The sequence below is a fragment of the Halichoeres trimaculatus genome, unplaced genomic scaffold, assembly GCF_033239565.1.
Source record: "Halichoeres trimaculatus isolate MK-OKI-2021-1 unplaced genomic scaffold, fHalTri1.1 fHalTri1_scaffold_19, whole genome shotgun sequence".
Classification (NCBI taxonomy): Eukaryota; Metazoa; Chordata; class Actinopteri; order Labriformes; family Labridae; genus Halichoeres; species Halichoeres trimaculatus.
The window spans coordinates 27912631-27934617 of record NW_027437197.1 but is presented as its reverse complement, the minus strand read 5'-3'; the positions used below and the strand labels follow the sequence as shown (position 1 = coordinate 27934617).

The window sequence follows — 21987 nt, the reverse complement described above, 5'->3', positions numbered from 1 at the left end:
TGCAGGATGTAATGCAGCCCCAAGTTGACAGCATCGTCCACTGATCTGTTTGCCCGGTAGGCAAACTGCAGGGGGTCCAGCAGGTCCTTTGTGAGGGTCTTCAGGTGGGCCAACACCAGACGCTCAAAGGTCTTCATGACCACAGATGTCAACAGGCTTCCGATGGTGCCATGTTAATGTAAGATGTCAAAGTTTGGGCTCTGTTGATTAATCAACCTACCAAACAACATTTGAACAAAACTCGGCAAGAAACATGCCCAGTGACATCACAAAGACGAAAGCATCCAATAAACTCACTAAACACCAGTTTAGAAACAAAGAAGGAGAAGAAAAATTGCCGGAAACAACTAATGCTAACAAGCATGCTAAACCTGAGACTGCAGGTGCTAGCAAAAGTGCTCAAACTATCGCCCAGTCGAACCGAGAAATACAGGAGAACATTTTACAGATGAGTATGGACGTAAAAGAATTCAAAGGCCAAACCAAGGAATCATTCACAAGACTTGGAACACCTGTAGATGGTCAGAGTGCACAATTAACAAACTTGGAAAAGCGGATCATTGACGCTGAGGAGCGTATTGCAAACAAGGAGGAGACCACTGCGACACACAGCAAAGCCATCGGCTACCTACTGCAGTGTGAGGCCGAGCTTGTGGAATGATTTGAGGACCTTCAAAACAGGGAAAGAAGGGAAAACGTACGCCTGTACCCAGTTCCCAAAGGTAGCAAAGGAAAAGATGTGGTGGTCTTCATTACAAAACTACTGCCGAGGGTGTTTAGGAACTTTGGCTAACGGAAGACCACATCAAGGTTGACAAGATCGAGAGTGCTTATGCCGAAACCGAAAGAAAATGAGGCCCCTCGCTCCATCGTGATTAAATTTGCAGACTTCACAGTGAAGGAACAGACACTGCAGCAAGCCTGGAAACAGCGCCCAGTGAAGACCGATGAGAGACAGATCTACTTTGATAATGATTACTCTCCTGAGCTGCAGGGGAAGCGTGCTCAGGTCAGATATGTTATTAAACAGCTGAAGGAGAACAATATTAAAGCAAAGTTCCTGTACCCGGCTCGGCTAAGGATGACTGTGGGCTTTGATGAAAAAACTTTCCAGACGGTGATGGATGCAGCGCCGGTACTCCAGGACTTTGGGATCTAGGTCCTTGTTGACGAGCAGGATAAAGTGGAGTGAGAGCTGGCCAGACACAGATGGGAGAGACGTGGGGGGGGGGGGGGGGGGGGGGGGGGGGGGGGGGGGGGGGGGGGGGTAGTAATCAAGGAGGATGGAAAGTCCTTTAAGGAGGAAGACTGCAGGTTTTTCTTCCCTGATGTACATAGAGTAACTGATAGAACAAGATAGAGCCCATAACTTTATCAGATCATAGTCCAATAAAGGTGAAAATACAGTTAGACCAAGAAAAACATTTTAAATTCTGGAGACCTAATGTTTCAATACTGAGTGATCCCTTAATCCAACAGGAATTATGTGAAAAGCTGAAAGATTATATGAATATAAATGACAATGGGGAAGTTACTCTATCTTTAATGTGGGGTGGTGCCAAAGCTGTTATGAGGGGACACATTATCCAAATTACGTGGAGAATAATAAACAAAGAGATACCAGGAAACTTGCACTGGAGTCTGAAATTGTTATGCTAGAAAAAGAACACAAAATATCAAGAACCATGTGAGACCTAAAATCAAACACGCCGACACAAATAAAACTACCTCTGAACCAAAAGAAATAGCAGAGGCCTTAGCTGCATATTTAAAAAAATTATATGAAGGTCAAGAATTATTAGGGAAGAAAGAGAAAATAAGAACATTTCTGGGGTCGATTCATTTGAATAAGTTATCACAGGACGAGGCTGAGATGCGGTTATACACAAAGATGGAAAGGACCCCACTCAGTATCGGCCTATAGGTTTGCTGTGTCAGGATTTAAAAATCCTGACTTCTATCATGGCTAATAGAATACAAAAAATATATAAATTAGTTAATCCTGATCAAACAGGGTTTATCACTGGCCAGCACGGCACCAATAATGTTAGACAAGCTTTAAATCTACAATTTATTGCCTCTGACAGAACACTCCATCAATGCTTCTCAGTCTAGATGCTGAGTTAGCATTTGACAGACTGGACTTGACATTTTTGGAGCAAACATTGGCCCATAGATGATGGATTGGAGTCTTTTATATGAACCTGCAGTCAAGAGTCAGAGTTAATGGCCAATGTTCTGATTTTTTCTCCGTGGGACGGGGACAAGGCAAGGGGACGCACTGTCACCAGTGTTGTTCGCGCTTAGTATTGAACCCCTCGCAGAATTGATCCAAAGCAACCCCACTATACAAGGAATTAGAGAAGAGGATGGACATGAACATAAAACAGCATTATACGCAGACGACATACTATTATTTATTGAGAACCCCATCCATTTAATTCCGGCCCTCCTACAAAATCTCAAGGACTATGGTCTAGTGTCTGGTTATAAAGTCAACCCTGGTAAATCAGAGGCAATGATGATGTTTGGGGAATGGCCTAATCAACTTGATGATATAGTGTCCTTTTGCAGATCTAAACAGGGTTTCAAATATTTAGGGGTTACACTCACTCCTCAGGTCACACAACTACATAAGGCAAACTATGAAAAAATAATTCAGAAATTTAGGAATGAACTGACAAGATGGAATGCATTGCCACTATCTTTCCTGGGCAGAATAGAGGCTGTTAAAATAAATCTATTACCGAGAATTTTGTTCCTGTGTCAATCTTTACTGGTTGGACTCCCAGCATCAGCCTTTAATATGTTGGACAAACTTATATCTAGATTAATTTGGCAGAATAAGAGACCTAAAACACTCACTCTTGGGAAGAATAGGGGTGGACTCAGTCTCCCTAATTTAAAATACTACATCTGGGCAGCACAGTTAACAGCAGTGGTAGCCTAGATTAACAATGATTTGGAGACAGGATGTGTAAACCTAGAGCAGATGTCATTGCCAGGTATACCTCTATCGAACTTAGTGTTTTTGAGTTAGCAACCCCAGAAGAAATTAGAAATTAAAGATATATGGGTGAAACACACGGTAAAAGTTTGGTGGACTGTCCAAAAAAGAATCAGGGGAAAAGCTGCCTTTCAGGGGCTGTGCAGATTGCTGGAAATCCGTATTTTCCTCCCTCAACAATGGATACTACTTTTAAAAGCTGGGCTGGAAGAGAATTAAAGGTTATTGACCAGTTGTTTCATAGCAATGTATTACAGCCGTTCTCTTACCCCCAAGAAAAATTCTCTTTACCTCAAAGTGATTTGTTTGGATATTTTCAGGTTAGGCATTACATCACAAATCATAAAGACTGAAATATGATCAAAGATGCCCCATCGAACATAGAAACTTAATTTATCAATGTAACTAAACATCACTTGCAATATTTAAAAAAACAAAACAAAACAAAACATTATTTCCCATATATACAGAAACCTGTTGGCTGATACACTAGACAACACCCTTTTTATGAAAACTAATTAGGATCTGGAGTTGAATGTTATAATTAAGGATGAAGAATGGGAAACAATATGCTCTGGTCATCACAAAGGTATTTATAGTAACACATGGAAGGAATTCGACTGGAAGATGAAGACTAGGTTTTTTAAGACACCCTTGGTAATTTCTAAAATGATAAAAAAAAAAAAAAACAGCTGTAAGATACTGCTGGAGAGAATGTGGAATGGTGGGTGACCACTCACACATATTTTGGGATTGCCCAAGGTTGATTCCTTTCTGGAAAGGGGTAAAGAACAAGATTGATAAGATCCTTGGAACTGATTGAATATTTACACCATGTCAGTATCTTCTAAACATGTTTCCTGAGGATAAATACACCAGAGATCAAAGATATTTGTTACATACACTTTTGATGACTGCGAGGAAAATGGTGACAATAAAATGGATGGATTCCAAGCCACCTTCAGTAGCACAGTGGAAACAGAAACTGAAGGAGGTGAATGGAATGGAAGCTTTAACTGCTCAATTACAATTAGGGTCTGACATTTTGTGAAAAGATGGCGACCTATAGCAGGATATTTGTTTAGTTAAAGAGAACTGTGCATTGTGGAACTACCTCTTAAGCAGCCATTTGATCATTAATATTTTTTTATTCATTTATTCACTTTGTTTAGCTCTCCAGACCACAATAAGCTGTCCTTTTTTTCTTTTCTTTTTATCTATTTATATACCTGTCTTTTTTATTTCCCTTGCATTGTCATACTTTCCCTGTGAGGCTGTCAAAGAATGTTCTGTACTGTTTTTCTTTGCTTGAAAAAATGGAAAATAACAATAAAGTTCCAAAAAAAAGAAAAAAATGAGTCAACAAACATTGAATCTGAACCAGATGTGACCTGAATTGGTTGGCTGCAGGTTTCTAGCAATGAGTCTGATGTAAGAGTGTGACAGTGAGGAGCTGGATTAATGAACCTCCATCTTTTTAAAGCTGTTTATCCTTCCTCCTGAACCTCTGTTTCTCTCTGTTTTCCCCTACCCTGCCTCTCCTAAGTGAGGATGTCTGTAAGCGAGGCTTCACCGTCATCATCGACATGCGTGGATCCAAGTGGGAGCTGATCAAACCTCTGCTGAAGACGCTGCAGGAGTTTTTCCCCGCTGAGATTTGTGTGGCGCTCATCATCAAACCCGACAACTTCTGGCAGAAGCAGAAGACAAACTTTGGAAGTGCAAAGTTCTCCTTTGAGGTGAGTTTTTGGTTTCACTGAGAATGAAAAAAAAAAGTGTGGTTGGGTCACATGTTTATAAACAGAAATAAAATAATCTCTTAGGAGCTTGTCTGTGAGATAAAGAGTCTTGAATCAGGAGAGGATGATCAGAGATGGATCTGAAGCAGCTGTTCCTCTGTTTCAAACTCTGTTTAACTCTGTTTAACTCTGAGCATGACTGTCCAGACAGAGGAGACGTGTTGACCTTGTTAAAGTGAAGAACACACGCTCTGTCTGTGACTGTTAAAGTGCCAAGCTGCTGAACATCATGGACAAAAACCCTCTTCATTCCTGGCCAAGACAGCAGCAGTGAACAGTATTTGCTTTTTACGGTGTTAATGTCATAAATCAGTATCGGGTTATAATGTTAAAATTACCACCTCATAATGTGATTTTTTTTCAGGCGTGGCAGCAATTTTTTCCTCTGCATTTAGAATAATAATAATAATAATTTATTACAATAATAATAATACATTTTATCTGGGGGTGACTTAAATGACACTTGCACCTTAGATAGCAAAGTATGATGAGTCAGTGGGTCAGTGAGTCAGATCTGCATCCTGTGATTTAATGCTTCTCTCTGTGTCTCTGACAGACCAGCATGGTCTCCGTTGAAGGCCTGTCCAAACTGGTGGACCCGTCCCAGCTAACTGATGACTTTGAAGGCTCTCTGGACTACAACCACGAGGAGTGGATGGACCTAAGAGTCTCTCTGGAGGAGTTCATGTCCAATGCTGTCCACCTGCTGTCCAGACTGGAGGAACTGCAGGTGAGTGAGCGCCCGCCCAGAGGAAACATGGTGGTGGAGTAAAAGGTCTAGAAACAGCTTATCATGCTCCCTGTCTGATGCAGGAACTTCAGTCCAAGAAGGAGTTTCCTGCTGACGTGGAGGGATCCCGTCGGCTGATAGACGAGCACACACAGCTGAAGAAGAAGGTGAGGAAGCTCCTGGAGGCCGATCTGCAGAGAGACATGCTCAAATACTTTTCTGGTTAACTGAATCTTGTACAGCTGCTCAAAGGGTGTTCTTGTCCTCTGTAGGTGCTGAAGGCTCCTGTAGAAGAACTGGACCGGGAGGGTCAGAGGCTGCTGCAGTGCATCCGGTCCAGTGACGGCTTTTCAGGAAGGAACTGCATCTCAGGCTCAGCTGACTTCCAGAGCTTAGTCCCCAAGGTGAGTCACACCTCCAGGGAGGGGTGTCTCAGCTGGAAACACAGAACCACCTGGTCTGTGGTCTGTGGTCTCTATCATCAGTTTATCACACAAAGAGTCTCCAGATAGTCCTGAGGATGAATCCCAACAGGTTGGCTCTAGTCTAATGACGGCTCTCTGCTACTTGAAGGCAGAGAGGAGGTTAGCTTTTTACGTCCAGGAGCTGCTCCTCAGTTTGAGCTGGAGGAGGATGAATGGATGAACGGTGAGGGGGGTTAGGCATGCACGCCACGGCCACATTTCAGCACATCACTCTCTGTCCCCTGGATAAACAGCTCCAGCCAGCTTCCACAAATAGAATCTCATTTTCTGGATAACACTGTGATTAACCATCTCATCAGACTGCTAATGAATTAGCCCGGGGCGTCCACTCTGCAGCCTCACAAACAGTGTCTGCCAGCCCCTCAATCTCCTCCAGTTTCATCCTCTCATCCAGTTACCGTCTCTTCTGGCTCAGAGGAAAGTCACAGCCAAGATGCAGATTCAGAGCCCCACCCCTCAGTCAGTGAACCAGTGACACCAAGGCTGTGCACACAGTCCCTATGATCCTGTCAGATCCTCCACAACCCAAAACAGGAGAACTATTGTAGAGAGAGGGGCAGCCAGAGCCAGCACGTCGCTGCAGATATCCAGGTTCATCAGGTGAGACCAAACGACCTCACTAGGTGGCTCCAGCATCGTTAGAGAGATGTTAGAGAGCAGAGCCACAGAGAAACGCCTCAGGCTGGAGCTGGGTCAGACTTTGCTCAACCATCTCCTTCAGCCCCCACGTCACAAACCTAATGAGTGTTTTCCTTCTGTGCAGACCAATGTCGATGTATGAATGCAGCTCCGCCGCCATGCTTTATCCAAGCATATCTTATTTTCAGCCTTTTGTCAGACATACTGAAGGAATTAACTTCATTAACAGCTGAACCATGGTGTCCCTCCTCATCTCGCTGAGGCCTGCTGCCCTTTAGTGTCCTCATTACAGCTAATGAGAAGTCCTCACTGCTTGTTAGCTCGTTAGCTGGAGGAGTCCATAGGGAGCTCCCAGGGAGTTTGACCTAACAGGTTGTTTCCATCAAGTACGTACACATCAGATAGCAAAGCAGAAATGTGTTGGTATGAATATTTAATCTGAAGCTCTTTAAGAAATTGAACTTACTCTGTAACATCCTTCACTTTGATTAAAGAGGAGACACACAGAGGAGGTATAACAGGACAGACAGGATGGTGTTTAATTCCACCAACTTTCTGAAAACAAACCAACTTTAAAGGAAGACAGAGAAACTGTGACCAGCAGAGCGCTGATAATGTCCTTTCTTAATCAGTCCTCTTCCTTCTGGTTTTGACAGGTGGCCAGTCTGCTGGATAAGCTTCACTCCACCAGGCAGAACTTGCACCAGATTTGGCACATCAGGAAGCTGAAGCTGGACCAGTGCTTCCAGCTCCGGCTCTTTGAGCAGGATGCAGAGAAGGTGAGTTTACCTGAGCATCATGGGTTTTCAAAGAGTCAAAGATTTAAATCTAGAAAATGGTCTAACTCGGAACCTGTCTGGAGTAAAGGTCACAGTAACACTGCATTCTGACTTTGGGTGTCTTTTATTTTGAAGGAGTATCTGCTGCTCACTCTTCCTCACCGATTGTTTTGAACGTGTCAACCTGCTCTCAGAATATCTGCAGAGGTTAAAGAAGGCTGATAATATTTGTAAATGTTTATCAGAGGGAGCTTCCTCTTCTTTGATTTACTTTAACATCATCTGTTGAGAGGAGCAGCTTCCTCCTCTCACCTCTGTGTATTTATGTCCACCTCCTGTCAGGATTTAACCTTTGGACACTCCTCCAGGATCGTTTCATTCTCTATTTTTACTCTGTCAAGTCCCATTACTGGTAGAAGCTTCTGGAGGCTCCTCAGTGGTCTGAGCATGTTGGCAGGTTTATCTCAGTATTGGCCCACTCCCCGTGTACACAGATTATCCACAGAGGAGAGTGAGTCTGTAGATTCATTCATCATTATCATACCAGACCATTCAGTGGAACATGCAGACCTGGTCACACTCTCTGCCCCCAACACTGAGTGCAGAGAGGTCCAGACGCCTGACACACACAGGTCACTGTGAGGAAACAGGAGAGCTGCAGGAACCCACTGCTTTTATTCTGTTGTGGAACTTTAGAATATCTCTTTTGAACCTTGAACTTAACAGAAGACCCTGTACTTTAGGTCCTGGTACTTAGGTCCTGGTACTTTAGGTTCTGGTATATTGGATGTTAACACAGCTTTGCTAGTAAAGGATCTTTATGTGAACACATTAGAGACTGAGTGTTGCATCATGTACAGTGTACAGTTGATTGGAGTGCAGCCTGTTCTCTCTCTTTTACACACACACAGACACACAAACACACTCACACACCCAGACATGCAGGCGTCGTCATCGTCCAGCAGTTGTAAATATTTAGAGAGAAATCAAACAGAAAACATGTTGTTTGAGAAGCTGAAGACAAATTTCCTTGCTCAGATCTGAGGTGTTCCTTCTCCGAGTAACTACAGCCATGATGAAGATGTCACCATGGCAACCGCTCAGCGCCATAATTGGCCTCCATCTGTCTGCAAAGATTGATTCAGACCTTGAAGGCTGTGTCAGCCTCTGTGGCTCTGTGCTGATTAGCCGAACAAGGCAGAGCCCTCATTATAAAGACAGCCATTTTATTAAAGGAGCAGTCCTCATTTTTAAAGGAGCAGTCCATGTTTTTAAAGGAGCAGTCCTCGTTTTATCTGCCATGTTTACAGAAACTCACAAACTTTGATTTCTACATGAGATGATTTTCACCGCAGCTGCTGCAGGGCAGCCACCTCCTGTGATTAGGCCTATGGAGGAGACCAGCTATTCGACCGGTGTTTGACGTATTAAAGCTGACGGACAGATTCTGAAGAGAAATGAGATGAAGAAACCAACTAACTGTGTGCAGCATTAATAAGTTTGTGTTTGTGTGTGTGTGTGTGTGTGTGTGTGTGTGTGTGTGTGTGTGTGTGTGTGTGTGTGTGTGTGTGTGTGTGTGTGTGTGTGTGTGTGTGTGTGTGTGTCCAGATGTTTGACTGGATCAGTCACAACAAAGAGGTGTTCCTGCAGAGTCACACAGAGATCGGCAGAGGTTACCAGCACGCGGTGGAGCTGCAGACACAGCACAACCACTTTGCCATGAACTCCATGGTTTGTGACATCATCAGGTTTTTCACACCTTTACCTGAGGAGGTCAGTCTGCACAGGTTCAGAGAGGTTTCATCCTGTTCTCTTGTTTGTGTTCCCAGAACGCCTACGTTAACATCAACAGGATCATGTCGGTGGCGAGCCGGCTGGCTGAAGCTGGACACTACGCGTCCACGCAGATCAAACAGATCTCAGGTCAGCTGGACCTGGACTGGAAGAGTTTTGCTGCCGCCCTTGACGAGCGCTCCACCATCCTCGCCATGTCGTCTGTGTTTCACCAGAAGGCTGAACAGGTGAGTCAGGATGTCTAGAGCAGAGGTGGGACTATGAGCTGATAGTTCATACTCCCTCCTCTTCCTCCTCCCTCTCCTTCTCCTCCTGCGCCTCCCCCTCTCCTCCTCCACCCTCCTCCTCCTGCTCGTCCCCCTCTGCCTCTTCCTTCTGCTCCTCCTCTTCCCCCTTCTGACCCAAGCTAAAGAATCTCCTCCTCTGGACTGGTTGTGGATCTCTCTCCTTATTTATCTCCCTCCACAGAAACGTGTGTCTCCCTGTGTGAGGTCTGGGTTACTGCTTGCTAGTTTCTAGTTGCCAGTTGCTGGTTGCTGGTTGCTGGTTGGCTCTGTATTGTAGGAGTCTCTGGGCTGCAGACACATGCCCCGAATGTTAAATGAAATGAGGACATTTTCAGAGTCTGATTATATTTAATAGATCAAACCGCTCGGCTGCTGATTCTTGGATGGTTGACATGGCAACAGATGGGACTTGTTTGATTCCTGCTGGGCCCTCGACGTTAGCTACAAGTGTACGTTTGGAGATGAAAGACAAGAGGAGAGGGGGGAGGGAGGGGGAGGGGGGATCCAGCAGAGAGCCTGATGAAAAAAACAGAAAAAGTGTCAGAAAAAAAAGAGGAAGATAAAAGAGTTCAGAGGATAAAAATAGATCTACACAAAGTGAGAAATGAGACAGAGCCTTCTGCTTATATAAGATTTATTTTTTTATTTTGTGACCTGGTATTTATTTCCAGACTCCTCCTAGAAACAGAGACACAGCTCGTCTAACAGCTGCATGTGTCTACAGCCCCACAGAAAGAAAACGTGTTTAATGAGACTTCATCAGCTGTTTGATTTGTGTGTGTGTGTGTGTGTGTGTGTGTGTGTGTGTGTGTGTGTGTGTGTGTGTGTGTGTGTGTGTGTGTGTGTGTGTGTGTGTGTTTCAGTTCCTGTCGGAGGTGGAGGCCTGGTGTAAGGTCTGCAGTGAGGGAGGGTTACCGTCTGAGATGCAGGAGCTGGAGATCGCCATCCATCGCCACCAGAGTCTGTACGAGCAGGTCACCCAGGCCTACACCGAGGTAAAACACACAAGAACCGTCTGTTACAGTCTCTGGGCTCTCTCTCCAACAATCACTTAGCCCAGGACTGTGCTGGTTTGGCAAGAACACAGTGGGTAGCCATCACTCCATACTGGGAAACAAGACCTTAAGGCTAAAATCAGTGACACTGAGAACAGTGAGCTGTTTGAGGAGTCCTCAGAGGACATCGTGTCTCTCCAGACGCCGTCAGTGTCTTTGTGATGATGACAGGGCCTCTCTCCTCGGCTGCTGCATCACATCCGATCCACTGTCTACAAACCCTCAGTTTTACAGTAAATTCATTCTGGGAGCTGCTCCTGTCTCTATCTTAAGACAGGCTGCTGCAGCAAGAGCTCAAAACATGCAAATCTACAGAAAGAAATGTCCAAAAATACCCCCGGACTGCAAGGGATATAGGGTCAGAGCACAGGGTGTGGCTCAGGGTGAGGCAGTTTTATATCTGCTGTTGTCTTTTTTTTTTTAAAACAGGTTTCATACATGTTGGAGAGCTTAAAGGGCAACTCCATTTTTTTGACACCTGGACCTTATCTATAGGTGTGTGCATGCTCATATACTCACTCAGACAAACATCGTGCAGCTCAGAGTCCTTCAGAAGTTATTTAGGTCCAACCTATTTTAGCCGCACTTAGCGGGGGCCACGGCAAGGGAGCTTCAGCGTGGGACATAATCTCTGCAAACTCGCTCAATTCAGCTATATTTTTTCATCCATCGCCAGTGTTATCATAAAGTCAGCTCGTCTACCGTCTTCAGGTGGGTCAGCTGACCCAGTGCTGACCTGGTAAACAAACTTTAGATGACGTTCGCATTGAGTCGTGGACGTGCTCCTGTTTGTTGTTCTTGAGCCAGCTCTTTGTCTCTCTCCCTCTGCATCCTTCTTTCATGGAGCTCCTCGTCCGTGTATTCAGGCTCAAACCGGTAAGGACAACCGTCAAACTCGAAGTCGTAGTCTGACTCTTTGACATCAGAAAAATATTCTGACATGTTGCTCAGCCATGTCGGCAAAAAGTAAATCAGCTGTACCTTTGTTTCAGGCGGCTATGATGTCATCTAAAGTTTGTTTACTAGGTCAGCTCTGAGTCAGCTGACCCACCTGAAGACGGTAGACGAGCTGCCTTTTTGATAACACTGGCGATGGATGAAAAAATATAGCTGAAATGAGCGATTTTGCAGAGATCATGTCCCGCGCTGAAGCTCCCTTGCTGTGGCCCCCGCTAAGTGCGGCTAAAATCAGTTGGATCTAAATAACTTCTGAAGGACTCCGAGCTGCACCATGTTTGTCTGAGTGAGTATATGAGCATGCACACACCTATAAATAAGGTCCAGGTGTCAAAAAAACAGAGTTGCCCTTTAAGGAGCTTCTCTGGGCATCTGTAGATAAAAAAAAAATAATAAAAAAAATAAAAATAAAAAAAATAAAAAAAACTAAACTAAACATAAACTAAGGCTGTCAGTTGAGGGTTTTTTTTGCTGGACGGGGTTATCGATGAATGTTAGAATCATGTTCTCTGTCCTCAGGAGTAAGCCGCTCTGCGAGTCTTTAAAGGATGAAAAGCAGAGCAGATGAAGGGGCTGGTGTCTCTGCTGACGTGCAGAAGCTCCTCTTTGTTTCTCAGTGCAGGAACTGAGTCTTTAATGTCTGCACAGTGCAGACATTAAAAACTCTCAGTGCATCAGGGTCCTCTTTTAGTTGTACTAACATCAAAGTGCTTTTTAGCTTTTGTCCTGTGTGCATCTCCACCTGTACGTCCCTCTGAACCTTTTCTTTGCTCAGCAGTGTGTTAATGTAAATCCAACTATGGAAGACAACTTCCAACAATATAACTTCATAAACATTTACTCTGAATCTACTCAAAGACTAAAAGCTCTATCAGGAATCATTGGGCAGCTGTAGATAGCACAGTGGTTTACTCATGGAGTCATTGAGACATGAAGCAATGGCACCATGGAGTCATGGAGCCATTGTTTTATGGAGGCATGGACCCGTTGAGACATGGGGTGCGTCTCATAGTGATAATTTCATGCCTCCTCTGTTCCTCCGCGTTACCGGAAGCACTTTCTCAGTCGCCATTTTGAAGACTGTCCCAAAGCGATAATTGTGCTCTGAGGAGAGAGGAGAGAGGACAAGGAGACTGACACACCCCCATATGGGACTTCTCTACATAAAACTTAACACACACAACAGAGTCTAATGAGAGAGAAAAGACGAGCTGAAAACAGGCTCAGAGGATCACTCAGAAACTGATCATAAATCTGGTATTAAAGGGTTCGCTGTGAGTTTGAAGCAGATTACTGAACACAACCATCATAAAATCAATATAACAGAGGATTAATACAGAAAACAGAAATCTAAAAAATAATATCTTCCTGAGACACAATAAAGCGGGTTAAATTAATAAGCTTCAGAGTTCACAATCAGGTGGGCTCTAGATAAAGGCTAAATAATTTATAAATAATCTAACAATTAGGAATTTTACCAGAAAAGTGATCCATGAGCTTCTAAACAGCACACAGAATAAACAGAGAGCAGCTTTTCTTCATGGTAACTTGTTTGTTTAACAGGTTAAAGGAACAAACAAATCTCTGTTACTGTTTCTGTTTGATCAGAGTTATTACAGCGCACATGTGCAGACACACAAACAGCTGTTAGAGCTGACTGACAGATGATCAGAGGTGATCAGCTGATGCCGTCATCAATGAAAAAAGTCGCTTCATGTGACACCCCGGAGGAGCGGATGTCCCATTGCTCTAAAAACAAATCTCCTCCATCCTCTCTCCTCTCTTCATTTCCTCGCGTCTCTCCATCATCTCTGGTGGGAGGGACTAAAACGCAAGCGAACGACACAAGTTGACGAAGGAAGGATGGAACTTTATCGCTTTGAGAGTCATGTAGGCATAGAGGCATTGAGGCATTGAGTCACTGAGACGAGGAGTCATGGAGAGTGGACGTTTGGGAACAGTTCAGTGCACAGAGGGACAGACATGACTGATTTCTTGTGGGAAGGACACAGGACTATCTGTGCTCCTGTGGGTGACTGCTTGGTTTCAGAGAATGTGTCGGTGACATTTTTAACAGTTAGCTGTGAGTCTTGAAGCGCTGGCTCATAGAGCCAGTTTTGAGAAGAGAGAGAACCAAGAGAGCAGAGATTCTTCCTCTCTGAAAAAAAACCAAACAGATCACTTCATTTCTTTCCACCTCTTTCCTGCCTCACCTTTTTCACTCTCACACTTCCTGTTTGTGTTTCCAGGTGAGTCAGGACGGTAAAGCTCTTCTGGATGTCCTTCAGAGGCCTTTGAGTCCTGGCAACTCTGAGTCTCTGACAGCCACAGCCAACTACTCCAAAGCTGTGAGTACCAACAGCTTCTCCTTTAGTTTGTCATACAAGAGGATCTGCTTTAAAGGGGACATATCATGCTGATCCATGATTTAATACTTACATATAAAATAATAAATTTGAAAATAAGACCTTTCACCCCCTGAATTTTCAAAAAATGAGTTATTGTATTTTTTCTGATATCCTAGAACGAGATTTGATGCCTCTGAAAATAGGTCATTGACATTTGTCTTCGAGATTTCAACCTTCATGACGACACGAGGATCCTCTTTTTTTATTGGAGTAATCTGATAAAGCAGCTCCTCCTCTGTGATGTCAGTTAGTCACACAACTGCCACAGAGGGATACACCCACCAAGAGCCGAGTATAAATACAGCTCCCTACTAGCTCTGGCTAACTTGACTGAGTGCTAGCATAGTGACGAATTGACGGTAGAGGCGATCTTTAGACTACACTTTCAGCATGATGGATAAAACAGACAGAGATAAGTGAAGGAGCAGGATGGAGCCCTGTTATAGAAATTGTTTATTGGTGAAGTCTGCCTATATTTCCACGTATAAACTATACATGTTACAGTACCGGTTTGACTCACCACACTGAAGCGTCCTGAGATGATCTGTGTCCAGGTGGATTTTCTTCCTCCTGAGCTGCAGAACTGTCCGGGTCTGACTCGGGTCCAATACAAAAGGATGTATCCTACACTTTGCCATTTTATTAGTGCTATCAATGCCTTACGGTGAAGTTTTGGCAAACAGCAAACTCGCTCGGTCTGCTCCATCCAATATGGCGATTTTGTAAATACTGCCATGCTGCAAAAACCACCCCCTGGCTCTACCCCCTCCGCCCCTCTGATAGAACTGACCAATCAGAGCACAAAGGGCTGTGACGTTGCAAGGTTACTGGAGGTCATTCTGGAAACGGAGCGTTTCAACGAGATCTTCAGAATGGCCTAAAATGAGGATATTGAGAACACTATTGTGGGGCAATGAAGGAACTAAATGACTTGTACTGAGGGCAGAAATGCTTTACAGGCATCCTAGTCTGGCATAGTGAAAAGGAGAAACAAGCATATATCCCCTTTAAGATGCTGTGATTCAATTAAAAAACTGTTGAACCCATGGAATGTCCTCAAAGTGCAGACTGCTGTCTTTCCTCAGGTTCACTGTATCCTGGATGTGGTTCACGAGGTTCTGCACCATCAGCGACGTCTGGAGAACATTTGGCAGCATCGAAAAGTCCGACTGCACCAGAGGCTGCAGCTGTGTGTGTTTCAGCAAGACGTGCAGCAGGTAAGCACACACACAAACACACACACAAACACACACACACACTCATACTTGTAGCATGAAATCTTCTCAGCTGATTACATGCTTTGCTGTAGATTGACACAGTCCTCAAAGTGTGTGTGTGTGTCTGAGCAGTCTGATGTGTGTGTCTAAACGGTGTCATGTGTGTGTCTGAGCAGTGTGATGTGTGTGTCTGAGCAGTGTGATGTGTGTGAGCTCAGAGTGTGGGTGTGAGTCGGGCTGTGCAGCGTCGTGATGTGTGTGTCTGAGCGGTGTGATGTGTGTGAGCTCAGAGTGCGGGTGTGAGTCGGGCTGTGCAGTGTTGTGATGTGTGTGTGTCTGAGTGGTGTGATGTGTGTTAGTTGGGGTGTGCAGCGGTGTCGGCTCAGAGTTCAACTCGCAGTGTAACGTCACAGATCTGTTTCATGGAGCTCCTCCCACCCAGAGCGAGGTCATCAGGACCATCTTCTGTTCCTTCAGTTCCTCTATTGTAGCTGTGGCTCAGGCAGTAATGAAGCAGGAATGAGGACTCACCAAATACCAGGGGCATTACTGAGACCTCCAGTACACATGTTCTCTCTGTGAGGAGTCTTTGTTTGCTGCGCTTGATGAAAGAGTGCAGACACCCAGAGACTGAGAGAGAAGCTGATGGAAAACAGCTGAGACAGAGCTCAGGCACCAGACATGTTCCTACAGTGGGAAGAGAGCAGGGATTCAAACCAGCAACCCGCATAATGCACGGCTTATTACCCATGAGCCCATCCACTGTCACCCTGTGAGCAGCCTGAGTCACAGAGAGCTTACCCAACTTCTCAAACAGACATTTACCTTCCAGCCAGCAAATGACAGCTGACGGACCCCATCTGAAACACAGCTCCATCCTAAGGTACACTGAAGGCATCCTAAGCTCTGAGTCAGAACCCAAGAAATCATTCACAACCAGAGCCATCAAAGTCAGGACCAGAGCCATCAGTCAGAACCAGAATCATCAGAGTCAGAATCAGAGCCATTAGTCAGAACCAGAGCCATCAAAATTAGGACCAGAGCCATCAGTCAGACCCAGAGCCATCAAAGTCAGAACCAGAGCCATCAGTCAGAACCAGAATCAAAAGTCAGAATCAGAGCCACCAGAGTTAAAACCAGAGCCATCAGAGTCAGAACCAGAGCCATCAGAGTCAGAACCAGAGCCATTAAAGTCAGAATCAGAGCCATCAGTGAGAATCAGAAACATCGGAGTCAGAACAGGAGCCATCAGAGTCAGAACAAGAGCCATCAGAGTCAGAATCAGAGCCATCAGTGAGAATCAGAGGCATCAGAGTCAGCACCAGAGCCATCAGAGTCAGAACCAGAGCCATCAGAGTCAGAACCAGAGCCATTAAAGTCAGAATCAGAGCCATCAGTGAGAATCAGAACATCAGAGTCAGGACAGCAGCCATCAGAGTCAGAAAAAGAGCCATCAGAGTCAAAACCAGAATCATCAGTCAGAATCAGAGCCATCAGAGTGAGAACCAGAGCCATTAAAGTCAGAATCAGAGCCATCAGTGAGAATCACAGCCATCAAAGTTAGGATCAGAGCCATCAGTCAGAATCAGAGCCATCAGTCAGAATCAGAGCAATCAGTCAGAATCAGAGCCATCAGTCAGAACTGAGTTCACTCTGAGTTCACTTTGTTCACTCTGTTTACTCTGTTTTCACTCTGTTTCACTCTGTTTCACTCTGAGTTTACTCTGAGTTCACTATGTTTACTCTGAGTTCACTCTGTTTTCACTCTGTTCACTCTGAGTTCACTCTGAGTTCACTCTGAGTTCACTCTGCGTTCACTCTGTTCACTTTGAGTTCACTCTGAGTTTACTCTGTTCACTCTGAGTTCACTCTGAGTTCACTCTGAGTTCACTCTGTTCACTCTGAGTTCACTCTGTTCACTCTGAGTTTACTCTGTGTTCACTCTGTTCACTCTGAGTTCACTCTGTTTCACTCTGAGTTCACTCTGTTCACTTTGAGTTCACTCCGTTCACTCTGAGTTCACTCCGTTCACTCCGAGTTTACTCTGTTCACTCTGAGTTCACTCTGTTCACTCTGTGTTTACTCCGTTCACTCTGAGTTCACTCTGTTCACTTTGAGTTCACTCTGAGTTCACTCTGATTTACTCTGAGTTCACTTTGAGTTCACTCTGAGTTCACTCTGATTTACTCTGAGTTCACTCTGAGTTCACTCCGAGTTCACTCTGTTTACTCTGAGTTCACTCTGTTCACTCTGAGTTCACTCTGAGTTCACTCTGTTCACTCTGAGTTCACTCCGTTCACTCTGAGTTCACTCTAAATTCACTCTGAGTTCACTCTGAGTTCACTCTGAGTTCACTGTGTTCACTCTGAGTTCACTCTGAGTTCACTCTGTTCGTTCTGAGTTCACTCTGAGTTCACTCTGAGTTCACTCTGAGTTCACTCTGTTCACTCTGAGTTCACTCTGAGTTCACTCTGAGTTCACTCTGTTCACTCTGAGTTCACTCTGAGTTCACTCTGAGTTCGCTCTGAGTTCACTCTGTTCACTCTGAGTTCACTCCATTCACTCTGAGTTCACTCTATTCACACTGAGTTCACTCTGAGTTCACTCTGAGTTCACTCTGAGTTCACTCCATTCACTCTGAGTTCACTCTATTCACACTGAGTTCACTCTGAGTTCACTCTGTTCACTCTGTTCACTCTGAGTTCACTCTGAGTTCACTCTGTTCATTCTGAGTTCACTCTGAGTTCACTCTGTTCACTCTGAGGTCACTCTGTTCACTCTGAGTTCACTCTGTTCACTCTGAGTTCACTCTGAGTTCACACTGTTCGATCTGAGTTCACTCTGAGTTCACTCTGAGTTCACTTTGTTCACTTTGTTCACTCTGTTTACTCTGTTTTCCCTCTGTTTCACTCTGAGTTTACTCTGAGTTCACTCTGAGTTCACTCTGAGTTCACTCTGTTTACTCTGAGTTCACTCTGTTCACTCTGAGTTCACTCTGTTCACTCTGAGTTCACTCCATTCACTCTGAGTTCACTCTAAATTCACTCTGAGTTCTTTCTGAGTTCACTCTGATTTCACTCTGAGTTCACTGTGTTCACTCTGAGTTCACTCTGAGTTCACTCTGAGTTCACTCTGAGTTCACTCTGAGTTCACTCTGAGTTCACTCTGAGTTCACTCTGTTCGCTCTGAGTTCACTCTATTCACTTTGAGTTCACTCTGAGTTCACTCTGAGTTCACTCTGAGTTCACTCTGAGTTCACTCTGTTCACTCTGAGTTCACTCTGAGTTCACTCTGAGTTCACTCTGTTCACTCTGAGTTAACCCTGAGTTCACTCTGAGTTCACTCTGAGTTCACTCTGAGTTCACTCTGTTCACTCTGAGTTCACTCCATTCACTCTGAGTTCACTCTGAGTTCACTCTGTTCATTCTGAGTTCACTCTGAGTTCACTCTGTTCACTCTGAGGTCACTCTGTTCACTCTGAGTTCACTCTGTTCACTCTGAGTTCACTCTGAGTTCACTCTGAGTTCACACTGTTCAATCGGAGTTCACTCTGAGTTCACTCTGAGTTCACTCTGTTTACTCTGTTTTCACTCTGTTTCACTCTGAGTTTACTCTGAGTTCACTTTGTTCACTCTGTTCACTTTGTTTTCACTCTGTTTCACTCTGACTTCACTCTATTCACTCTGTTCACTCTGAGTTCACTCTGAGTTCACTCTGAGTTCACTCTGAGTTCACTTTGTTCACTCTGAGTTCACTCTATTCACTCTGAGTTTATTCTGTTCACTCTGAGTTCACTCTGTTCACTCTGAGTTCACTCTGAGTTCACTCTATTCACACTGAGTTCACTCTGAGTTCACTCTGAGTTCACTCTGTTCACTCTGTTCACTCTGAGTTCACTCTGAGTTCACTCTGTTCATTCTGAGTTCACTCTGAGTTCACTCTGTTCACTCGGTGTTCACTCTGTTCACTCTGAGTTCACTCTGTTCACTCTGAGTTCACTCTGAGTTCACTCTGAGTTCAATCTGAGTTCACTCTGAGTTCACTCTGAGTTCACTTTGTTCACTCTGTTTTCACTCTGTTTCACTCTGAGTTTATTCTGTTCACTCTGAGTTCACTCTGTTCACTCTGAGTTCACTCTGAGTTCACTCTATTCACACTGAGTTCACTCTGAGTTCACTCTGAGTTCACTCTGTTCACTCTGTTCACTCTGAGTTCACTCTGAGTTCACTCTGTTCATTCTGAGTTCACTCTGAGTTCACTCTGTTCACTCGGTGTTCACTCTGTTCACTCTGAGTTCACTCTGTTCACTCTGAGTTCACTCTGAGTTCACTCTGAGTTCACTCTGAGTTCACTCTGAGTTCACTCTGTTCACTATGAGTTCACTCTGAGTTCACTTTGTTCACTCTGTTTACTCTGTTTTCACTCTGAGTTTACTCTGTTCACTCTGAGTTCACTCTGAGTTCACTCTGTTTACTCTGAGTTCACTCTGAGTTCACTCTGAGTTTACTCTGTTAACTCTATTCACTCTGAGTTCACTCTGAGTTCACTCTGTTCACTCTGAGTACTCTCTGTTCACTCTGAGTTCACTCTGTTCACTCTGAGTTCACTCCGTTCACTCTGAGTTCACTCTGAGTTCACTCTGAGTTCACTCTAAATTCACTCTGTTCATTCTGAGTTCACTCTGAGTTCACTCTGAGTTCACTCTGAGTTCACTCTGTTCACTCTGAGTTCACTCTTAGTTCACTCTGTTCACTCTGAGTTCACTCAATTCACTCTGAGTTCACTCTGAGTTCACTCTGTTCACTCTGAGTTCACTCTGAGTTCACTCTATTCACTCGGAGTTCACTCTATTCACTCTGAGTTCACTCTGAGTTCACTCTGAGTTCACCCTGTTTTACTCTGAGTTTACTCTGTTCACTCTGGGTTCACTCTGTTCACTCTGAGTTCACTCTATTCACTCTGAGTTCACTCTGAGTTCACTCTGAGTTCACTCTGAGTTCACTCTGAGTTCACTTTGTTCACTCTGAGTTCACTCTGAGTTCACTCTGAGTTCACTGTGTTCACTCTGAGTTTACCCTGTTCACTCTGAGTTCACTCTGTTCACTCTGAGTTCACTCTGTTCATTCTGAGTTCACTCTGAGTTCACTCTGTTCACTCGGTGTTCACTCTGTTCACTCTGAGTTCACTCTGTTCACTCTGAGTTCACTCTGAGTTCACTCTGAGTTCAATCTGAGTTCACTCTGTTCACTCTGAGTTCACTCAGTTCACTCTGAGTTCACTCTATTCACTCTGAGTTCACTCTGAGTTCACTCTGAGTTCACTCTGAGTTCACTCTGAGTTCACTCTGTTCACTATGAGTTCACTCTGAGTTCACTTTGTTCACTCTGTTTACTCTGTTTTCACTCTAAGTTCACTCTGTTCACTCTGAGTTCACTCAATTCACTCTGAGTTCACTCTGAGTTCACTCTGTTCACTCTGAGTTCACTCTGAGTTCACTCTATTCACTCTGAGTTCACTCTATTCACTCTGAGTTCACTCTGAGTTCACTCTGAGTTCACCCTGTTTTACTCTGAGTTTACTCTGTTCACTCTGGGTTCACTCTGTTTACTCTGAGTACTCTCTGTTCACTCTGAGTTCACTCTGTTCACTCTGAGTTCACTCCGTTCACTCTGAGTTCACTCTGAGTTCACTCTGAGTTCACTCTGAGTTCACTCTGTTCGCTCTGAGTTCACTCTATTCACTTTGAGTTCACTCTGAGTTCACTCTGAGTTCACTCTGAGTTCACTCTGAGTTCACTCTGTTCACTCTGAGTTCACTCTGAGTTCACTCTGAGTTCACTCTGAGTTCACTCTGTTTACTCTGAGTTCACTCTGTTCACTCTGAGTTCACTCCGTTCACTCTGAGTTCACTCTGTTCACTCTGAGTTCACTCCATTCACTCTGAGTTCACTCTGAGTTCACTCTGTTCATTCTGAGTTCACTCTGAGTTCACTCTGTTCACTCTGAGGTCACTCTGTTCACTCTGAGTTCACTCTGTTCACTCTGAGTTCACTCTGAGTTCACTCTGAGTTCACACTGTTCAATCTGAGTTCACTCTGAGTTCACTCTGAGTTCACTCTGTTTACTCTGTTTTCACTCTGTTTCACTCTGAGTTTACTCTGAGTTCACTTTGTTCACTCTGTTCACTCTGTTTTCACTCTGTTTCACTCTGACTTCACTCTGTTTCACTCTGACTTCACTCTATTCACTCTGTTCACTCTGAGTTCACTCTGAGTTCACTCTGAGTTCACTCTGAGTTCACTTTGTTCACTCTGTTTTCACTCTTTTTCACTCTGAGTTTATTCTGTTCACTCTGAGTTCACTCTGTTCACTCTGAGTTCACTCTGAGTTCACTCTATTCACACTGAGTTCACTCTGAGTTCACTCTGAGTTCACTCTGAGTTCACTCTGTTCACTCTGTTCACTCTGTTCACTCTGAGTTCACTCTGTTCACTCTGAGTTCACTCTATTCACTCTGAGTTCACTCTGAGTTCACTCTGAGTTCACTCTGAGTTCACTCTGAGTTCACTTTGTTCACTCTGAGTTCACTCTGAGTTCACTCTGAGTTCACTGTGTTCACTCTGAGTTTACCCTGTTCACTCTGAGTTCACTCTGTTCACTCTGAGTTCACTCTGTTCATTCTGAGTTCACTCTGAGTTCACTCTGTTCACTCGGTGTTCACTCTGTTCACTCTGAGTTCACTCTGTTCACTCTGAGTTCACTTTGTTCACTCGGTTTACTCTGTTTTCACTCTGAGTTTACTCTGTTCACTCTGAGTTCACTCTGAGTTCA

General features: G+C 44.4%; 1 protein-coding gene across 2 annotated transcripts in view; it reads left to right on the top strand.

The window, feature by feature from the left end:
• The window catches only part of kalrna (kalirin RhoGEF kinase a), a 164259-nt gene that overhangs the window by 45499 nt on the left and 96773 nt on the right, over nt 1-21987 (top strand). For both annotated transcript variants that reach the window (XM_074695045.1, XM_074695044.1), the window contains exons 4-13: nt 4554-4746; nt 5363-5536; nt 5620-5703; nt 5809-5940; nt 7317-7439; nt 9048-9170; nt 9269-9460; nt 10384-10515; nt 13782-13880; nt 15026-15157. In XM_074695045.1, the coding sequence (XP_074551146.1) occupies nt 4554-4746; nt 5363-5536; nt 5620-5703; nt 5809-5940; nt 7317-7439; nt 9048-9170; nt 9269-9460; nt 10384-10515; nt 13782-13880; nt 15026-15157 (1384 nt within the window). The remainder of the gene's footprint in view (nt 1-4553; nt 4747-5362; nt 5537-5619; nt 5704-5808; nt 5941-7316; nt 7440-9047; nt 9171-9268; nt 9461-10383; nt 10516-13781; nt 13881-15025; nt 15158-21987) is intronic.